Source organism: Sinohyriopsis cumingii, chromosome 3 (assembly GCF_028554795.1).
Source record: "Sinohyriopsis cumingii isolate HCF-2022 chromosome 3, ASM2855479v2, whole genome shotgun sequence".
Taxonomy (NCBI): Eukaryota; Metazoa; Mollusca; class Bivalvia; order Unionida; family Unionidae; genus Sinohyriopsis; species Sinohyriopsis cumingii.
In genome coordinates, this window is record NC_142963.1 from 137,340,794 (window position 1) to 137,362,202 (window position 21,409).

Consider the following 21,409-nt stretch of genomic DNA (forward strand, 5'->3'; position numbering starts at 1 on the left):
GGCCTTTATACTCACTGGTACCACGTGACTTGTCACGTTACCGGACGAGTCTATTCCTAACTGGACTATCCCATTCTCAATATAGGAATACGTATCAAAACGGCCGATTTATGAAGCAGTGGGAAATCGCTGAAATATTATAATCCTCGAACAAGAAACTCTACCGACTATAAGTTATGATATATCTTTAATGATATTGGTATCTAGTGAAATAGAAAAGAAAATACGGAAAAAGACTGTTTGTGATAAACTCTTCAGACTTGCAAATCTTTCAGGAGTATTCACACACTTTGTAATAAAACTCAGAGAATATAATCTAAAACAGCGATATGGAGAAGATGATGACAGGCATACAGCAGAAGAGGTTTTAGATAAAATAAGAACCGAAGTGGAGATTCAGCAGTATCAGGCATATCCGTACAATTGGCAATAAAACAGTAGTAGTGACTCTGGCCACTTGCTCTGGATACTTCATTTTCGTTGATTATTAATGATAATGGTCCACAGATTGCACGACGTGTTTGGTTTGCTTGCTAAAATGAGCAAAAGGTATGGGGAACATGGGCTGTGGGGTGTATATAAATAAAAATATCCCAGAATCTCTATTTCCAATCTACTGTGGAACACCTTTGTTGTCATCATCGGTGTTGATAAAAACAATTACAGTAAAGGACGAAAATGGTAACAACCCTTGAATTTCAATTAAAAACGAAGTGAATTCCATTATCTTCTACAACAATAACATTCTTTATAGTGTCAAGTGGAAAATGACAGCAACCACTGTACCAGCCACTGACGTAGACATTGGTGACATTTTACAGATTGTAACCTTCAATTTTTTTCAGAATACTGGTCAGTGTCTACCGGTCTGTCATGGTTAGGCCGTTTTAGCCCAATACGGCAATAGACGAACTAGGCGGCCGCCCAGAGCGCCCAAAACAAAATACACTCTCAGGTTATTCATTTATTATCAGGTGGCCGAGTGGTCTAAAGCGCTCTCCGTTACGGATCACTGCCATCTCACCTCTGTCTGCGTGGGTTCGGGTCTCGGATTGCGCGCGTATGGGTAGGTGAGAAAGCTTGCCAGTAGCTTCTCGTGGGTCGGTGGTTCTCCCGGGTTCTTCCTCCACCATTAATACTAGCCGCCATGCTATTGCAAAACCCCACAACAACAACATCAACATTTATTATCATTAAATATGTAGTTTAAATAATGAAATTAATAAATTATCAATCCGAACGTGTATTAATATTAATAAACTGTTTATAATAACCGAACACCCACACATCCCAGAGTGGTAAGAGACGCAATGTGAAGATTCGCCTAGGGCGCCAAATACCCTTCCACCGGCTCTGCATGTACCAGTAGTTGCAAAGTAGGAAATACTGCTGAACAACCTGTGTTGAAGATCAGTGCATCAGACTAAAAGGTAACTGGAACACAAGTCTGATTCGATGATCAACAAAGAAGGCAATTAAGTAGAAAAGTCAACAATTTCACCTAGGTGGAGAGCGTGATAACATGAGATGGGAACCTTATGGCAGAAATAAAACAAAGATTGTCAATGCAGCAGCTACTTTCATTAAATTGAACAGATTGTGGAAATCAGACATTCTGTAAATTAAAATAAAGACCTTTAACTCGTATGTAATCTTAATACGGATATGTGGATCCTTTGGCGTAGCTAGGCTATTTGGACGTCGGGTACAATTCGTAATGAACTGGAGTCAGTCTATATACTCTTCCAACAAGCATGAGCTACGGTGGTAACAATACATTTAATAAATGTCCACACAGGTTTGTATAAAGAAATTACCAAGTTGATATTTTACGCATTTTAACCTTTAATTCTTTTTTCACAGATAAAAATAAAATCACTTTGTCTTAAGTGGCTACAATCGTGTTTACCGCTGTTGCTAAGGGTTACTAATAGCAATAGTTTTGGATGCTGAGTGAAGTCTCGCACTCTTTGAACGTTACCGAAGCAGACCGCGTGACAACGGAAATCAACATGGCTGGAAGCAAGCCAAAGAAAGAAGAGAAAATCACAAATTAAACACAATGACATATAAACATTGAGCAATGGGTGCTAACAACACATCGAATAGGTAACGTGCAGATTCAAATGGTTAAGTAAAACTAGATATTGGTCACATTATCAAGCGTGTCAAACGCCGTTTTGAATATTCCCTAATTTCGATAACTGTCGAAACTTGTCGACCAATATGGCTCAACCGTTATAACTTCATTCCCGTTCTTGATTCGTACAAGATGTTTTCTTAACACCTCGTGCACTTGTTTTGAAATCCTGACTTGGTCAATAGGGTCACAGCCGCTAGTAGAGTTAACGAAAAAGACCAAATACCCTATGGTCAGGTAGTCCGGGTCAACACTCGTGGTCTCATTTGTACAAACTGGCTATTACACACGATCGTCGGGTATATAGTCATTCTGAGTCGGAAAGACAATATACACAACCGTCAGGTAGATAGTTACTCCCCAGTTTTATTCCAGACAGGCAGATAGAAATTAAAATAATAAAACACTGTAAACGAAAGATATCTACATCCTGACCCATCGAAAGTCCAAAATCTCAAAACAACTCAAACCTTCTAATAACTCTTACATAAGATATATAAAGACATTAAAAAAAATACTACCTTTCATGTATATAATTTACTGGAATTATGGTATAGTGCTTTACCTGTAAAAAATATGCAGCACTTGACAAAAATGTACGTAGAACTAAATAGGTTTGGTCTTCATGACATCACTCACTTAGTGACCTAATTTCTGCCATTTGTGAGGTGAAAACAATCTCTTAGTAACAGTACTGTAGCATTATACATATTGCAAACCGTTTTATTTTACCTTTATTTTGTTATTTTTTTTCAGTTAGGAACTACTGCAAAGTTTTCTCCAAATGCAGGATATAAAACCACATATGTGTTTATCTAATTATTATTGTTAGTTGAGAAGGTGCATCAGCCCATACAGTTGAGAAGGTGCACCGGACCGTACAGAAATTTCTCATGGATTCTGTATGGAATACTTCAGGAATCCATATGGAAGAGATATGGACTGAAAAACTTATGGAATCAGACATTTTATTCTATATCAGTTCCATACGTACTTCACAGCAAGTGAAAATTTCATATGGATTAAAGTTTAAACTTTAATCTATAAGTACTTTTTTCCATATGGAAAGCAGGCTCATGTATTATAGCATAATGGAAAATACTCTCAGAAGAATTAATAACTAAAACTATCTGATTCAAATAGAAATATTGGTGGGAGTTACATTACATGTATATGTCAGTGTAGCTGATGTGGAAGGATGAATATATACTCCTATAAATTCGAAGAAAACGCATGTCAGTTTTCTTTATTTTCATAGATGTTTAAAAACAAACAAAGACATGACCAAAAAGTAGAGAAAATGTAAATATGATCAGAATATTAATATCTGGTAGTACAAGCATAGATGAATCTTTGGACTTAGAAAATTTGGTGCAAGGTGTATTTTGGGCTTGATCTGAATTTTAATTTGAATATAATAAAGCCCAAAAAATATTTTTTTTTGGCTTCCTGTTAAAATATGCTCTACAAAAATCATACTCTAGTGAAAATGTGACTGAAATTTCAGCAAAATCAGTGGACATTTTTGACATTCACTCAAATGTCCTTTTTCACTAAAAGTATGGTATTTTAGGAGATTTTACCCAAATTTCTGAAATTATCAGTGAAATTTTGTCATTGAAATTTCACTGACTCTGCCAATATTTTTGAAAATATCAGTGGGAATTTGTGATTGAATATTCACTGAGAGTTTGGTGAAAATTCAGAAAATATACAGATAGTGATATTTTGTGATTGTAAAATAATATATAATAATAATAATGAGGACTTTGTATAGCACCTAGTCTTTAGAAGCTCTAAGCGCTTTACAATATTAGACAACACCTATAAGATAAAAAAACATATGATATGATTACAAAAATAAACACCATGAAATTAGAAAACATAAAAAACATGCTGAAAATATTTCAGGTAGGAAACATTATTAGGTCTTTAAGTTTATCACTGACATTTCAATAAAAAATATATATAAGATATAATACAATTTATTTTTTGTTTCTTGTACAATTTGAATGATTTTCAGCAGCATTTATATTTTCTGTTTCTGATAGCTGTAATTTCATTGTTCATTTTGGGCACAAGAACTTCTTTCCTCATCTTTCCTTGTTATATTTCTTTTTCAAATTTGTTGTTGTTGTTGTTGTATTTTTGTTTAACTTCAAATGGATTTAACTGCCCTCAAACAAGTTTTCTTGTTTTATGTTTTAAAACAGAATTTCACTTTTCTCCTGACCTGAATCTGGTTTTCCTCGATACAGACCTTTTTTTAATATCATCTCCGAAACATTTCTTCAAATAATACTCTATCCGGTCCCATTCTGCAATGAGCTTTCTAATAAGTAATTGTTCCTTTTATTATTTAAAAAATGATCGCTGTAAAGAGCTTTCTGATTGGTCAAAATTTTGTACTTGCCCAATGAATTGTTGCATAACGGAAACTGATGGGAATGAGCATGCATGCTAAACAAGGCAATTTAAATTTCTCAGCAGGATACACGATTGAATAACCATTTGAAAAATGCGCGGCAATGAGAATAGCTTGAAAGCAAAATTGATGGGAACGTAATTGGTCAATCTGTAAGAAAACTTAATGCCAGTACAAGCATTTTGCTTTTTGTGCCATAAAGAGCTTTACAGTAGCGGCTAACATGCTAAATAGGACAAGGAATTGAACCAGGATGATTTCGAAGTTATATAACTCAAAACTGATTAACTTCCAGAATGAATTTAAGGAGGAACAATGTATAGATCACTGGTGGGAATTGTTGCCAAATACCCATATTTATCAAAGATAGTCATATCTTTACGGAATTTTCTTCGCCCACAAGTAGCTACATCTTTCAGTATCATGAGGCATTGTGTATATTATCAAAATATTCTAGGTGTGTTAGAATTCAGTGTAAAATAAGAGTAATTATATCATGATAAACGTTTGTCATGGCTGCTTATGGAACAAGGACTAATTCAAGAGACCACAACAGCATCATAGTTTGTACATTAATCAAAAATCAAATCTGCAGTACAAGTGACATAAGGCAGGCTTCTAGCATTTCTTCTTGTCATACTCAATGTCTCAAATGGATGCTTTTTTGTAATTTTGCATTATTTTCACAGTTGAATTTTTCAATGCAGATTAATATTTTATATTTAAATATATGTTTATGTGTTCACAGATGCCTGTGCATATGTTCCAGGCTTGATACTTTGATTTTTAAAATCACTTAATTATTTAGTGTCAAGCCAGATTCTTCACATCTTGTTGTATATACTGTATATATTGTACATAACAGATAGAAGGCCTCAAGGTAGATTAGTTCTGTAACTAACTGAGTTACCTTCTCTAAAAAAAATGTCATTATTATTATTATTATTATAATTAACTCCCATATCTCTTGCCTTTGATGTCATATAATTACAACATCTGTATAATTGTTTTCATGCACACTTAAATATCACCTTCGTTAATAAAGTCCTGTTTGATTCATATCCATTATTAATTTGAAACCTTCTGAAAAACTACTGAAACTTCAGAAAAATACTATATAACGATCAAAATTTTAGTGAAATCTCACCACAATTTCAGTGAAAGTTTAGTGAAATCTCACCACAATTTCAATGAAAGTTTTGTTCAAAATATTTGTGAAATCTCACCAAACTTTTCAGTGAAATGAAAAAGACTTAAGTGATGCCATCATGGATTAGGTTTTGTATGCAATAAAGTTGCTGTTGTTGTGGGGTTTAACTAACGCCATTTTTCAGCACACGATAGGCTATGCAGGGCGGCCAGTATTAATGGTGGAGGAAGAACCCGGAAAAACCCCGGGAAGAACCACTGACCCACGCGAAGCTACTGGCAAGCTTTCTCACATAACCACTTTGGCCGAATCCTAGACTCGAACCCACACAGACAGAGGTGAGATGGCAATGATCCATTAGAAAGAAAATGAGGACAAGAAAAACCTAAATCTTATTTGATAATGTCTGTCAAAATAAAATTTATGATCCATTTTAAAAATTATTGTGAATAGTTATCATTGATTCCCAATAATGTATAAGAATCATTAGGCAATTTAATAGAAATCTGAAGCAGATTTTATATGGTTTAGGCAGAAAGCACTTAAAAAGCCCATTTGAAATCTGCCTTAAGTATACCTGGAAAATTTTGTATGGGAGGGACTGTTACCAGATTCCATATGAACTATTTACAAATTCCATATGGACCATTTAGATGGTTTTACAAATTGCTTATGGTATATTTTCCAATTCCATATGGACTATTCACAAATTCCATATGGAGTATTGCCAAATTCCATATGGATTATTCATAAATTCCATATGGAATTTTAATTTTAATTTGGACAACCTACAGATCTTATGGGCTAATTTGCATATTCCATGAGATTTTCCATATGGAGTATGTTGTTGTTGTTGTAGGGTTTTATGCCATTTTTCATCAGACGATAGGCAATACATGGCAGCCAGTATTAATGGTGGAGGAAGAACCTGGGAAAACCCCGGAAAGAACCACCGACCCACGAGAAGCTACTGGCAAGCTTTCTCACATACCTGCATTAGCAGAATCCGAGAATTGAACCCACATAGACAGAGGTGAGATGGTAGTGATCTGTAACAGAGAGTGCTTTAGACCACTTGGCCACTCGGGGCCCCCAATATGGAATATGTAAGGAATCCAGACAGATGCTCTAACCACTAGGCCAACGGCGCAATCTAGGAAAATCCTACCAATACATCCTGACATAACAATTCGACACTGTTAACATCCTAATAAAATTGAATTACATAAGTTTATCTACTGCTCATGAAAAAAAACCTGATTATTGAAAACATTAAAGAGCTACAAAATAATACAGATGTTTAATTTCTCAAGGCACATCAGTAATAACATAGGTGTATATTACAATGATCAAACAGGCAGTTTAAACAAACAATAAATGGATATAATGCTTTGAGTGAGCAAATACATTTGGGAAGTTGTCGACTAATTAATGATGTGGCCAAAGATTTCTTGTTAAACAAACATCATATTAACATTATAGGATTAATCAGTTATGTATGCAAACTGATATCTCAGGCTATTGATGCCTTAAAAATGACTAGCAGATAACTTGACTGATAATAACCAGTGTTGTTGAATTTCTTTAATCGTAATCTTTACCGCCATTGATTGAATTAGGCACATTTTAGCGACGTATGTCTAACAATTCCTTAGTTTTCATATGATTTTCAGCTTCATTTCAGTTATGTTCGTTGGTTATATTTTTTGTGTATTTACTTTTATTATTTGTCAATTCTTGTGCAAATTATCTATCTATCTATCTATCTGTCTGTCTGTCTGTCTGTCTGTCTGTTGGTCTGTCTGCAAAACAGGTAGCATTCTGGATGTATAAATGGAAGATAAGAACGCAGCAATGGAATGACTACTGTATTTGTGATGGAGATGTAAATTACAGTATCGGTTTAGCAATTAATTCCAGTAAATTGTATAAATAAAATGTAGTATTTTTTTATATGTTTATATAGCCATATATGTTTTGTGACAAGAGAGTTTGGGGTATTTCAAGGGTTCAGGAGGGTTTAGGATGTTTTGATAGACAACATCTTGGCCTAAAATTCACACTCCAATCTTATGTCACATGACCTTTATTTCAGGGGCACAAACCATCAAAAAATATTTGGAATATAGAAATTTTTTGATATGCTTGCAAAGACAGTAGCTGTCAAAAGATTTTGAGGGTTTATAAAATATTTTCAAACATTAATAAATTAAGGAGATTTAGCTAAATACTTTAAATTGTGATTTTAATAGTTTCTTACAATATTAAAATGTAAGCATTAAAATTCACATTATGGGCAAAAACTGGCAGTAATTCAAAGAAAAAGACAAGATATAAAATCAAAGGAAATAGTTGTTTACTTGTGTGACAATCTTTAGTGAAATGTTTATTATAAAAAATCATGATTTCAGTGGCTTGTATACATAGTTTAAACGTATATATATATATATATATATATATATATATATATATATATATATATATATATACCAAAATGCAGGTTTTTTTATGGGGGGGTCATGTGACGTAGCAAAAATATTTATGTATTTGTTTATTTTAATTTCATTTTAGTGTGGATTCCTTGAAAGAAGAAAAGATAAGACGAGCCGCAGGATTGAGCGAACCTGTGAAGGAGAAAGAAAAGAATGGTTAGTTGTCCAAATCTAGCCTCATTTATAACCTGTCATTTGTTATACCCTTATATAAAATAAAGTTCCATAAATGAAATAACTGTAATTGATATAATAACAGTTCAAGTTTCAAAGCATAGTAAATGCAGTGTTTCAGCCAGGGTACACTCTTACACGATTCATGCAAAATGGAGACAATGTCCCACAAAAAAAGAAATTTATTGCACCAAAAGTGGCGCAGGTAAAACCAACATGGCCTATATTTTATCTTTAATTTGATAATGTTGCACCAGTCAATCATTAAATATCCTAATTTTCTAAATGATTCTTTAGTGAAAATGAATAAATTCCATCTGGTGATCTTTTCTGATTGCACCTATGCTCCATTCACCTGAACCGAAAGTTTTGAGGATTGTCCAGAAATAAACATGTTACTCATTATATCCCATAATATTTCCAGGTTAGAATTAGACCGGTACTATGTCTATTTGTTTGGTATGCCAGTATATTTTTCTAGAGGCAAGGAACCAGCCTAGGCTTAGAACAGTAGTATCCTCAATAAAAATATTAAAAGAACATATTGATGTAAGTTACACCTCTGTTTAATTTATATTTGTTGTCAAAGAAAATCTGACGTCTCTGCCATTTATGTAGTCACGTGCTTCCAGTCACATGATGCGATGCCATTTATGTAGTCACATGCTTCCAGACACATGATGCAACCTTGATATAGTGTGATTTGCAAACTTTTATTTAAAGGCATATATGAAATGGCATTATTAAAAGGCATATATGAAATGGCATTATTAAAAGGCATATATGAAATGGCATTATTAAATGGCATTATGAAATGGCATTATTAAGAGGCATATATGAAATGGCATTATTAAAAGGCATTTTTAAAAGGAATTTTATGAAATGGCAAGTAACAAGATCTATTTTTACCAGTATCATGCTTAGATTGTGATTGTATTCAGAATGACCACAGAGACCTTGACTGAACTGAGAAATGCAAAGAAACCTACAAAAGCCAAAATAAAAGACTAACCAAAACTGAAAATTCCAAAGAAGATTTGGATAACAAAATGCTGAACAATAGAAGAAACAAATTCATGAACATGTTCCAGGAAGGCCAGAAACTTGAGTATGTCTGGCTAGAAACTTTAGTATGTCTGGCTAGAAACTTAAGTATATGTGGCTAGAAACTTTAGTATGTCTGGCTAGAAACTTTAGTATGTCTGGCTAGAAACTGTAGTATGTCTGGCTAGAAACTTTGGTATGTCTGGCTAGAAACTTTGGTATGTCTGGCTAGAATATGATTCAGATGAAAATAAAATGTATTGCAACTTATGCAGAAGTTCCAAGAAAAATAACTCCATGACGACCGGATGTCAGAACTTTAGAACCTCAACTTTAAATGCTATATTAAGTGCATGAATCATCATCAAGCCTTTAGAAACGATGCTTTGCAGTTAGCAGATTATGAGTGCAACTTTAAATGCCAAAACAACTTCCATATTCCCTCAAGAAATCACATGAAAGCTAACACATTGCAAGGGCTGATTAACATAATGTTAGAGGGGATGACAGTGGAAGTATTTAAGTATTTAAGAAGAAAAAACACTGTTCTGTTAATTGTCACTTCTTCTGTCATAAACTTACCAACTATGTAATCATTGCTAAATGATGTATATTCTTGTTGACATTCTGTATGTCCAGATCATTGTTTACCAGTGTCTTGATGAACATATGACTGTCATAACTGAATAAGTTATTAAATGAATGAACGTATTCTGGATATTTGTGATTCAGATTGTATTTATTATAGGCCTGTTGTCTATATTTGTTTGCTAAGTGATCATAATTGCTGACTTTGTATCTAATTATTCCCTTTTTTATGCCTGTAATGTATATATGTTGGAGTGAAAATGATTAGGAATGTGAGAGAGTTTGCATTTTTTGGTATGAATTCTCTATACACAAGTTTTGCAATTTTACTCAATGTATTGTAAAGCACTTAAGTGCAATCAGTTCCTCAGTAGTTATTGGTTTTGTGTGGATTAGTTTAAGGTAGAGGCAGAACCTAAGGGAAATTTGTTTGGCTGTTTTTATTTTACAGGATATGTAGTTGATTTTAAGCCTATGTTGTAATAAATATATGCAAAATCGTAGTAAATACTCCACAGAACTAGTAATTCATGTTGATATTTTTCTTTTTTAAAAATTATTACTCATGAGCCTTCAGGCCTATTTCTATGGATTTCACTGCATTGTGTTATAGCTTTCTGATAATTTTCTTGTATCTATGGATTTCACTGCATTGTGTTATAGCTTTCTGATAATTTTTTTGTATCAGTGGATTTCACTGCATTGTGTTATAGCTTTATGGTAATTTTCTTATGGGGGCGCTCACCAGTTAATACGTACTTTTGAGATAGTGACGTTTGTAAGGTGAAGTAGTTGGCATTTAAAACATGCACAGTGGAGAGAATGTTGGCATACCTCTATGCTACATTAATGTAATATGGAAGATATTTTTTTGGATATTGTACTTTTGGAAATTTTACATGATTTAAGCACACTGCTAACTAAAATGACTGCTCCCTTATGGCAAAAAAATCAGCCTGAATTAGTCTAAAGTACACTATACATAGCAGCTATTACAATAGGGAAAATGAATTTTGCCAGACTAGACAATACCATTTCAAGCATTTTCACAGATATATTTCATTATTTCAGTCTGTGATAGCAGTTTATCTCTGATTTTACCAGTCTTAAAGTATTTTATTCCAACATTGTGATTTATTCCATCTGCATAGCCATTAGGATCACCACACTAAAACAGGGTCAGTATGTTTTGTGTGTCTATTTCAGCTAGTTTAACCAATTTAATGCAGTCTCTCTAATTTGTACATCTGATGCATATTGCACTGAAGTCTGCATCTTCCAATATTTCTTACACATTTACGGATGTATGTCATTCATTTTCAAATCTTCAGATAAATGAAACCAATGACAGCATTGTATATTGATTGTCCGTTTACATCATCAGTTGGTGTGTTTACAGATTCCACGATATGAAAGACGTATCTACCATCGTTGTTTTTCACGTTGATTCAAGCTTTTTTCCATAATCCATTCAGGTAAATCGACATGCTGTCGAATTTTTCTGCTGTTGATCTTCATATATAAATCTGTTTTAGTTGAGAATGTATAGATGTTAAGTGTCGTCGCTGTACACTCTGTACTCACTAATATTTATTTTTAGACGAATCTCCAAGATTTTGTTTGATTTTTGTCTATTCATAGATCTCTAAGATTCTGTTAGATTTTTGTCTATTCATACATCTCTAAGATTCTTTTAGATTTTTGTCTATTCATACATCTCTAAGATTCTGTTAGATTTTTGTCTATTTGTCTATTCGTACATCTCTAAGATTCTGTTAGATTTTTGTCTATTCATACATCTCAAGTCAGGGCCTGGGTGGCCTTGTAGTATAAAGTGCTCGCCTTTACCTAAGACTGCCATCGTCTCTGACTGCGTGAGGTCGAGTCTCAGGCTCGCCATTATGGGATGTGAGAAAGCTGTCATTAGCTTCCCGTGGGTCGGTGGGTCTTACCGTGGTTTTCCCGGGTTCTTCTTCCACCAGTTTTACTGGCCACCATGTATAGCCTATCTTGCGCTGAGAAATGGCTTTGTACTTAAAACAATATCTTAAGTCTTTTCTAGTTTGAAGGCATGCTAAATGGGAGTGTAATTTCTTATCATATTTTTTTTAATATTGGCATTCCAAGTATTAAGTGTTCATTAAATTTATTTTATCTCTAGTATATTTGAATAATTTATAGCTGTACTGGTTTGTTGTCCGTTGTCCTTCGATCTGTTTATACAGTGGCCATTTTTAGAATCATGTTATCGCTACTCTTTATTGGATGGTCATATCGGCATTGGAGTTTAACTAAAAGACTTCTTGTGATGTTTGGTGCCAATCTGAATGCCAATATGGCTGACCAGTCCCAACACTAACCTATTAATGATGAGCGCCTAGTGAGGCAGCTGTTTGTACCATTATTATAAGTCTTTGATATGACTCGGCCGTGATTCGAATCTGCGACCTCTCGCATCCTATGCGGATTCTCTAACCACTAGACATGTTATGTCTAGCTGTTATAAATGGTGCCGATCTGACATCCAATATGGTTACGATGTCAGTCATCTTAAAAGTGTTTTATTTCACAACTCTGCTTGAACAGAAAGTTATTTAGACGAGTGGATTTTTCCCAGAAAAATGCAAATGGTGCTAATCTGAAGTCCACTTGGGCCAGTATATTAGCCATCTCGAAAATCTTGCTATTGCTACTCGCCTGACTGTAGATTCATATTTTTAATATAGCATTATTTCTAACCCTTTAATATAGCGTTATCTCTAACCCTTTAATATAGCATTATCTCTAACCCTTTAATATAGCATTATCTCTAACCCTTTAATATAGCGTTATCTCTAACCCTTTAATATAGCGTTATCTCTAACCATTTCCATAGGGCCACAGGTGGCCTAGTGGTATAAAGCGCTCGCCTTTACCGATCACTGTCATCTCACAGCTCTCTGCATGGGTTCGAGTCTCGTAATCGGCCAGTGTACGTATGTGAGAAAGCTGTCAGTAGCTTCCAGTGCGTCGGTGGTTCTTACCTGGGTTTCCCCAGGTTCTTTCTCGACATATATTAATGGCCGCCATGTATGGCCCATCTTGTGATAAGAAATGGCGTTAAACCTTTAAAAAAAAATACAGCAGCAGCAACATCACCTTTCCATATAGATGGCTAATATCAATATGTGGTTCCACCAGTAGATTTCTCATGACAATTACCTGGCTCCAAACAAAAATGGTGCCAGGCGTACATCTGACATAGCTACCACGACGACTGTCTTAGAAATGTTGCTCATCCCTTCATCATCATTATGAGATGGGTTTATAGCAAAAGACTTCTGATGGAGTCTGATTTCGTCTTAATTAAAATGGAAATAAGCTGACATCCAATATCTATACCACAACTGTAATTTGAAAATAAGGAAGAAATGGTCTTACCTTTAATTGTGGAAATTCTTCTCACCCAGTAGAGCGTCAGTGACTTCGAAGGACTCTTGTTATATTTGTGATAAGAAATTTATTTTAGTGTAATTTTAGCAGACGCCCATCTGTTTTCCTTGATCTGTCAGTCCCTATGGACAGCCATCTCTAATGTTTTAGGTGCACGTACTCCCACCAGAGACAGGATTCGTCACTTTTGTACGATAAATGGGGATATTTTCTTACTTAAAATTAGGATTTACCCCCGCCCCATTGATCCCTTATGTTGTCAAAGGCTGGAAGCTTCGAATGCAGCGTAAACTGAGGGCATAGTGAAACCATCTCCATTGATTTAAGGTGCACTGCTGTTTAACATGCCCATTAATCTAAAGTAATATCAACTCATACCCTTAGTACCGATTTGATGTCATACTCCCCTTCATTTGATCCATTCATAAAAATTATACCGTCATACTTGAAGACGTATAGACTAAGGCGAGCTGGTGTGATAAACAGAAAGAGAAAAAACATCCTCCCTAACAAGATCCGAACCACAGACCTTTTGATTTGTAATTCAACACAATATACCTATACCAAACAGGTTCATTTTCATAACACTGTAAACATAATATATTTAATCTTTGTATACTTGATATATGATGCATTCCGCTGATTGCAAAGCCATACGATGTTTGGTTTAACTCTGATTGTTAAAAATTTTGAGTGTAGTGTCTATTTACACTATTTTCTAGCATTCTCAATATGTACACTAATCATTTCCCCATCCAATCGACTATTCATGCTCACAACATCACCAAATTAAAGTCTAAATTTCATTAGTAACCATGCTTGCTGTATTTGAGACTTTACCAAAATAAAGTTAGTTATCATTATCATCATCTTCCTTATAGATACGAAAGTCCCGATTTCTGTGGCAGAGGTTTTGCCGGTGTCTGGATTTGTAAGTAATATCTCTAGACGTGTATATTTTACATATATAGTCAATATAAATAATATTATGTTGATAATTAGCCTAATTAAAGTTGGATTTAGGATGGTAATACATTTTTTACCGATAAGACACGAGTCAGTTTTTTCTTTTCTTTGGTGTGTTGTGACTCTGCGGTCTTAAACTATGACACAGAGAAGCAAAACCAAGATTAGTAAAATCAATAAATAATTTATTTTTTTGGAATACATAGTAGAATTTCAAAAGGCGCAGTACTTTGAATTAAATCCCAAATAATCCTAAATGTTCTATCACAAGTCCAGAAGTATAGGATGTTCCGAATGAATCCTAATAGTCTTGAATAGTGCTGATATACCAGTAGTCTTTGATGAGTTCATATACCAGTAGCCTCAATGTACCGTGCTGATATAATCCAGTATGTTTCTGAATGAGTTCATCTACCAGTAGTCTCAATGTACCATGCTGATATAATCCAGTATGTTTTTGAATGAGTTCATGTACCAGTAGCCTCAATGTACCATGCTGATATAATCCAGTATGTTTTTGAATGAGTCCTCAGTAATCCCAAAGTAGAGTTTTAGTTCAAAAATTCAATGAGCACTTTGTAATTCCACCGAATGATTCCTGTCAAACTATATCTGAACACGGCTAAAAGTGATTCCGCATGTTGATATTCAAACAGAGATGAATAATTGTGTACCTTGTCTGTTTTATATACAGAGTGTCACCTGACCTATGGCACAACAAAATGCATTGATGTGGGTAATTTGCAGTGGAAAATTCCATCCAATTCATAAACATGGTCGCTTCCGAAACCTAAGTTCACAAACAGTGTCGGGTCTTGAACACAAATTAAAGTAAAGCTTTTTGAAATAAATCAGGTAGACAGTGGAATTTCACAGAAAGAGACCAGGTCTTAATCTTAAATCCAATTAAACTTCTTTTTTTTAAAAAATGACAAAAGTCTGGTAGGCCAAAACTTTAGCCTCAATCACTGTCAAAGATGAAGCACACAGTGCGAAATTAAATACATATAACGGTTATAAAAAGTGGATGCAAGTAGAATACGTAATTTTTATATTACAGCATATGAGCAGATTGTTACTCTAGTAAAGATTGTCATTGTTAAAATGTACAAAATATTCCATCAAATTTTCTAAGTGGTTTCCAGTGCAGAGTTCAAAGGTAATGCTGTCAGATTATTGAAGATATAAGGGAGATACATTAGTTCCCTTGGCTGAGCATTGAAATCTGAATCCAACGTTTGCAAGTTCGATACTATACCAGGTCGGCCGCCTCGGTGCTTGCTTGGGAGAGGCACATAGCTTCCATTTCTTTGGCATGATATGCCCTGTTCAAAGTGCCGTTAAAACAAGAAACAAACAGCCAATAACATTTCTGTTGATATAACGCTGTACCATCTGTCCAGTGATATGAGGAAATATCAGAAGACAGAAGAAGAGTTTTCAAATTGTCGTACAAGGTACACTATAATATTACATCCCTTTACTACAAGATAAAGAAATTAATGGCGATTGATTTTTGCAGCTATCAGTGAGACCTCAGATGATGATTGGAATGAATTCGTTGGAGAAACCAGATACTAAAGAGGGTGAAAAGTTACAGTCGGATGTGGAGAGTAAACCACCACCTGATGCTCGTGATGAACCCCGACCTCAGGGTCAACTCAAATCGGTACAAGTTGCACTCCCAGAGCCCACCGGTTCATCAAAACCCTCTTGCTGGGACAGCTACGCTAGGGATCATCGGTCGATCCCCATGGCCCAGTCGCACAATCTCCTGCAACACAACATCACCCCTCGCAGTTCCCACATTTCCGGGGAGTCACGGTCCCGCCCACAAAATAGTCCTTCCACGGCCGAGGAAACCCAGGGTCAAGATGGTGGGTTCACACCAGAAGACCGAAACTATGGCATCATCAACAGAGAGTTTCAGGACCGTGCAATAGACCCAGGTAATTCTCTCTCTCTCTCTCTCTCTCTCTTGATACGTTTCCCTTCATATACACATATGGAAGCAAGCAAGCAAACAAAACAGAAAAAATAAAAAGTTTTATGTTGCGTAATGATGTGACATTGTGAGGGGTATTTGAAAAAAACAATATTTTGTTATAATTCTTTGTTTCTTTCAACCTGCAGATATATGATTGTGACGTAGCATAGGTAAATGCCAATGAAAAGGAGAAAGAGAACAATTCTGGTACTGTGCATTTGATGATGGCTGATTAAAAAAAAAACGATTTGAAAACTTCCAAGAACAATTCGCCAGATATGAAGGAGTGACCACAGACGTTTGATAGAGATATTCACAGGTGATGAAACACAGGTTCACTTTTTTTTAATAACTTAACCTGGGATAAAATAATGAAGTTTGCATCGGAGGAAACGAGCTGACACCGCATGACGTCATTGTACTGTCAAGAGAGTTTTATGGGCATTGTGCTGAAGGCCTTGTCGTCCAGACCTATGCCTGATTCAGCTAGTGTCAAAGATTTGTATGCCGCCAACAATTGTGAACACGACCGAACCAGACGACCGCGTACCAGTACCGAATAGATCCGTCAACTCCATAAGAAAGCACTGGCGTATTGATCTGCCCTTGCGACATACATCCTGGCGTAGTGATCTGCCCTCGCGACAGACATCCTAGCGTATTGATCTGGTCTCGCGACAGACATCCTAGCGTTTGATCTGCCCTCGCGACAGACATCCTGGTGTATTGGTCTGCCCTCGCGAGAGACATCCTGGCGTATTGATCTGGCCTCGCGACAGACATCCTAGCGTATTGATCTGCCCCTCGCGACAGACATCCTGGTGTATTGGTCTGCCCTCGCGAGAGACATCCTGACGTATTGATCTGGCCTCGTGACAGACATCCTAGCGTAATGATCTGCCCCTCTCGAGAGACATCCTAGCGTACGCGGCTGACATCCTGGCGTGTTGATCTGCCCCTCGTGACACATCCTAGCGTATTGATCTGCCCCTCGCGACAGACATCCTAGCCTACGCGAGAGACATCTTGGCGTATTGATCTGCCCCTCGCGACAGACATCCTGGTGTATTGATCTGCCCTCGCGAGAGACATCCTGGCGTATTGATCTGGCCTGCAACAGACATCCTAGCGTATTGATCTGCCCCTCGCGACAGACATAATACCGTACGCGGAAGACATCATGGCGTATTGATCTGCCCCTCGCGACAGACATCCTGAAGGAGCACAGCATTCAAACATTGCCACATCGTCTGTAGAGTCCTGATTGAGCACCAAATGAATTCTGGCTGAATTATCAAAGATTCGCAGAGGGGCAGACGATTTGGAATTGCTGTTTTCCATTAAATAGAAAACATACCAAAAAATGAATACAAAGTGACATTCGCTAATTAGACTAAGGACGTGTGCAGGGGTACATGTAGAGTACTTTAAGAGAATGCGATGACGTCTTGTTCACTAATAATGAACTTTGGCCTGCGGTGTACTAATATTCAGAACTTTTTAAACACACATCGTATAACACTACAATAGCGTGAATGTGTAGCGTAATAGCGTGAGTGTATAGCGTAATAGCATGAATATGTAGAGTAATAGCGTGAATGTATAGAGTAATAGCGTGAATGTGTGGAGTAATAGTGTGAATATGTAGCGTAATAGCGTGAATGTGTAGAGTAATAGCGTGAATATGTAGCGTAATAGCGTGAATGTGTAGCGTAATAGCGTGGATGTGTAGAGTAATAGCGTGAATGTGTTGCGTAATAGCGTGAATGTGTAGAGTAATAGCGTGAATATGTAGCGTAATAGCGTGAATGTGTAGCGTAATAGCGTGGATGTGTAGAGTAATAGCGTGAATGTGTAGCGTAATAGCGTGAATGTGTAGCGTAATAGCGTGGATGTGTAGAGTAATAGCGTGAATGTGTAGCGTAATAGCGTGGATGTGTAGAGTAATAGCGTGAATGTGTAGCGTAATAGCGTGGATGTGTAGAGTAATAGCGTGAATGTATAATAGCGTGAATGTGTAGCATAAGAGCGTGAAAGTATAGCGTAATAGCGTGAATATACAGCGTAATAGCTTAAATAAGTAGAGTAATAGCGTGAATGTGTATCGCAATAGCGTGAATGTAGAGTAATAGCGTGAACGGATAGCGTAACAGCGTGAATGTATAGCGTACTAGCTTGTGTGCATAGCGTAATAGCGTGAATGTATAGCGTAATAGCGTGAATGTATATATTTTCATCGTTCAGTAACTCTATGAATATAACATTTGATTGCCTGTTAGATTTATGTTTATCGTGGTAGTGTTAATTGTAGATTCGTGGTCGTAAAAGAACAAATTTTAGTGCATTTTTCTACTTTAATTGTGTTTTATTTTATTTCAGTTACTGGGAACGTCTTTGAATTCAATACCAGAACAAATAAGAGAAGATGGTTATAATCTAATAACGGTTTCAGTATTTTACAGTGAAAAGCTGTGAATAAAGATTAACGGCCAATTTCAGCTGCATTTGACAGCTTTTGACTGAAAATCCCGTCTAATTTAAATACTAAGTAACATTTATTTTTTTAATTGTTTAAAAACAAATGGCTTCTCTAATTAAGTACTGTAAAACGTACTTTCTGTCAGGGCTACTGAATTTTGCGGTTTCCACATGTCAAAAATAATTTCAATTCATGCATCACAACTCGTCTGTATAATTGTCTTAAAAGAAGCAGATATACGCTGCTAATTGATTTCACGGATGTGACTCTCCCACACACTTTCCACCATGAGTAGTATGCGATTGAAAAAGGTTTACACACACACACACACACACACACACACACACACACTGTCTCTCTCTCTCTCTCTCTCTCTCGCATTCTTCGTATTATTCTATTTTATGCTGACGATCATGTTCAGGTAGTGTAAAAGTCAGTGCATACGTACAAAAAAGGCAATGATTTTCACAGGAAATCATCACAACACCTTTATGCACACTGGATATAGATAGCTTCTTTCGCCCGTATGACAGTTGGACTAAAACGTACTTGGACACGAACATTAATGAATTATTGTTCAATCAATTTATATATTTTGTGTGTTTATCAAATTTACCTCTATCTGGAGTAAAAATCGTTCGTACATATATGTTGGATGTAAGACGATAATGAACACCCACGTGAAACTTATTTTTGTATTGTAAGGTGTACCGAGTATGAAATTGCAAGTAATGAACCAATTAAGTTATGTAAGTATAACATACTAACATTGTCCTCACAGGACATGTATAATTCAAGCTACATTAACTATTTATGACCTAATACATCGGATTTTGCCCAAGGACTGAATGCACACCGCCTAAAACACCCAGATGTAATTATACCGATTTGTTTAACTTATTACTCGGCCAGTTCACGCATTTGATGAGCGAATCGAAGCGTTTTTAATTTACTAAGGGTGTATCCAAGCGTTTTAATTTATTATGAGTATGTTTTGTGGTTCGGTTAGACAACGGGAAGAATTATATCAGAGAGGACTGGCAAATATTCAGATCACGACAACACCATGCAAATACTGCAATCGCAACATTTTCGGCTGATTTCGGAAATGTCGGGGATGATGTCCTGCTTTCTCTCGAAGTATTGTTTGGTTCATTCCGTGAACCGTCACACAACCGTGTGTGTGTGTGAGAGAGAGAGAGAGAGAACAAATTCATGATTGGTCGCATATTTACTTTTAATTAAATGCGTGAAATATAACCTTTAACCTTTAACCTTTAAAAGTTTTGGTCTCTTGAAATAGATTTAAATTAGAAATTAGAAAGGCATGCATCAAATATATATTTTGCCATTGTATTTGCCCCTAACGTAACTTCACCTAAACTCGGTATTTCTGAAAATAAATCGACAGATAAAATAGGGTTTAAAGTGGATGCAGTCCTTGAATATATCGGGAAAATAAAAATATGAGTTACACTTTTCTCAGTAATGCTGGAACCAATAATATCTGCGTTTTTCTTTCGCAACTGTTTCGTGCACTGGATTGCACAGCTGTTCCGTGCACTGGATGGCAATGATGTTCTGTGCACTGGATGGCAATGATGTTCTGTGCACTGGATGGCAATGATGTTCAGTGCACTGGATGGCAATGATGTTCTTGTTTGTGGGCAACTCTTGGTCCGTTCCAGCATATATAGTTGGTTAGAACTTTACAGATGCCCCCTCCAAACTTTATGAGTACATTAAGGCGTTATCGCACTATTTTACAAGTCAGTATTTGGTGGAGGTTCTTTTTTTTTCCCTACTGGGTCAGGTTTTTTGCTCTGGGATCCAAGTTTAGTACTCCCCTTCCTTCAGACAGAAGTCTGTTAAGCGAGTTTCCCTCCATTGTCCCGTCAAGACGATTTGTGAGCGACCCCTGCCCTGGGATCTGTAGTTTGAGATGTCGCTCTTGTCTAACATTATATCTTTTTGTACCCTGGTTTGGTTGGTTTACACCGAGTACATGGTAATTGTCTATCTTAGTTTTTTATGGCGTGTGCTTGAGTGCTTCCACTCTCTCCCTTTATCTCTCACTTTTAAACTGTCTTTTATGGATCTTTCCCCTTGTTTTTCCTTCCTTGTTTTTTTTCTTCTGTTTTTTTTTCGGTTCGAGTAAACAGGCTTTTTTGTGTGTGACATATCGTATACGGCTTTTGTGTGAAACTTCTATCGTGTACGGCTTTTGTGTGACTTCTATCGTGTACGGCTTTTTGTGTGACTTCTATCGTGTACGGTTCAGATGCTTCCTCACTATTTTTGCAAAGTGTCAAAATTGTTGTTTATTATAAAGTGCAACTGGCCGCTTACCAATGACCAGTTACGTAATTACACCGGTTGTACTTAATTCGACTCCTTTCGCTTTAAATTTTATACACCTGGACAAGTGGCACTTTATAACAGATATAAATTTAATGTTTAACTTCAAATTGCCGAGAAGTTTCCCAAACAACAGAAGATACATCTCGAATAAAGTGTTAATCTTTTCAAAGA

The 21,409-nt window shown here is 36.1% G+C and overlaps 1 protein-coding gene across 2 annotated transcripts; it reads left to right on the top strand.

Annotated features, from left to right (window-relative positions):
* Positions 1-1,986: 1,986 nt before the first annotated feature.
* LOC149803936 (uncharacterized) lies at positions 1,987-19,080 on the top strand. 2 transcript variants are annotated; one of them, XM_089953747.1, is made up of 5 exons: positions 1,987-2,109; positions 8,287-8,363; positions 14,327-14,376; positions 15,934-16,360; positions 18,778-19,080. In XM_089953747.1, the coding sequence occupies exons 1-5, from the start codon at positions 2,084-2,086 to the stop codon at positions 18,831-18,833; spliced, it is 636 nt and encodes a 211-aa protein (XP_089809873.1). In that variant the 5' UTR covers positions 1,987-2,083; the 3' UTR covers positions 18,834-19,080. The 2 variants fall into 2 exon arrangements, with proteins under 2 accessions (XP_089809873.1, XP_089809874.1); XM_089953748.1 differs by lacking the exon at positions 18,778-19,080 and adding an exon at positions 16,545-18,771.
* The last annotated feature ends 2,329 nt before the right edge of the window (positions 19,081-21,409 follow it).

Bases quoted from the DNA above. Each gene is read 5' to 3' on its own strand.
- LOC149803936 (XM_089953747.1), top strand. From the start codon at position 2,084: ATGGGTGCTAACAACACATCGAATAG. The intron at 2,110-8,286 runs GTAACGTGCAGA...ATTTCATTTTAG, and splicing joins GCTAACAACACATCGAATAG to TGTGGATTCCTTGAAAGAAG. The intron at 14,377-15,933 runs GTAAGTAATATC...TGATTTTTGCAG, and splicing joins TTTTGCCGGTGTCTGGATTT to CTATCAGTGAGACCTCAGAT.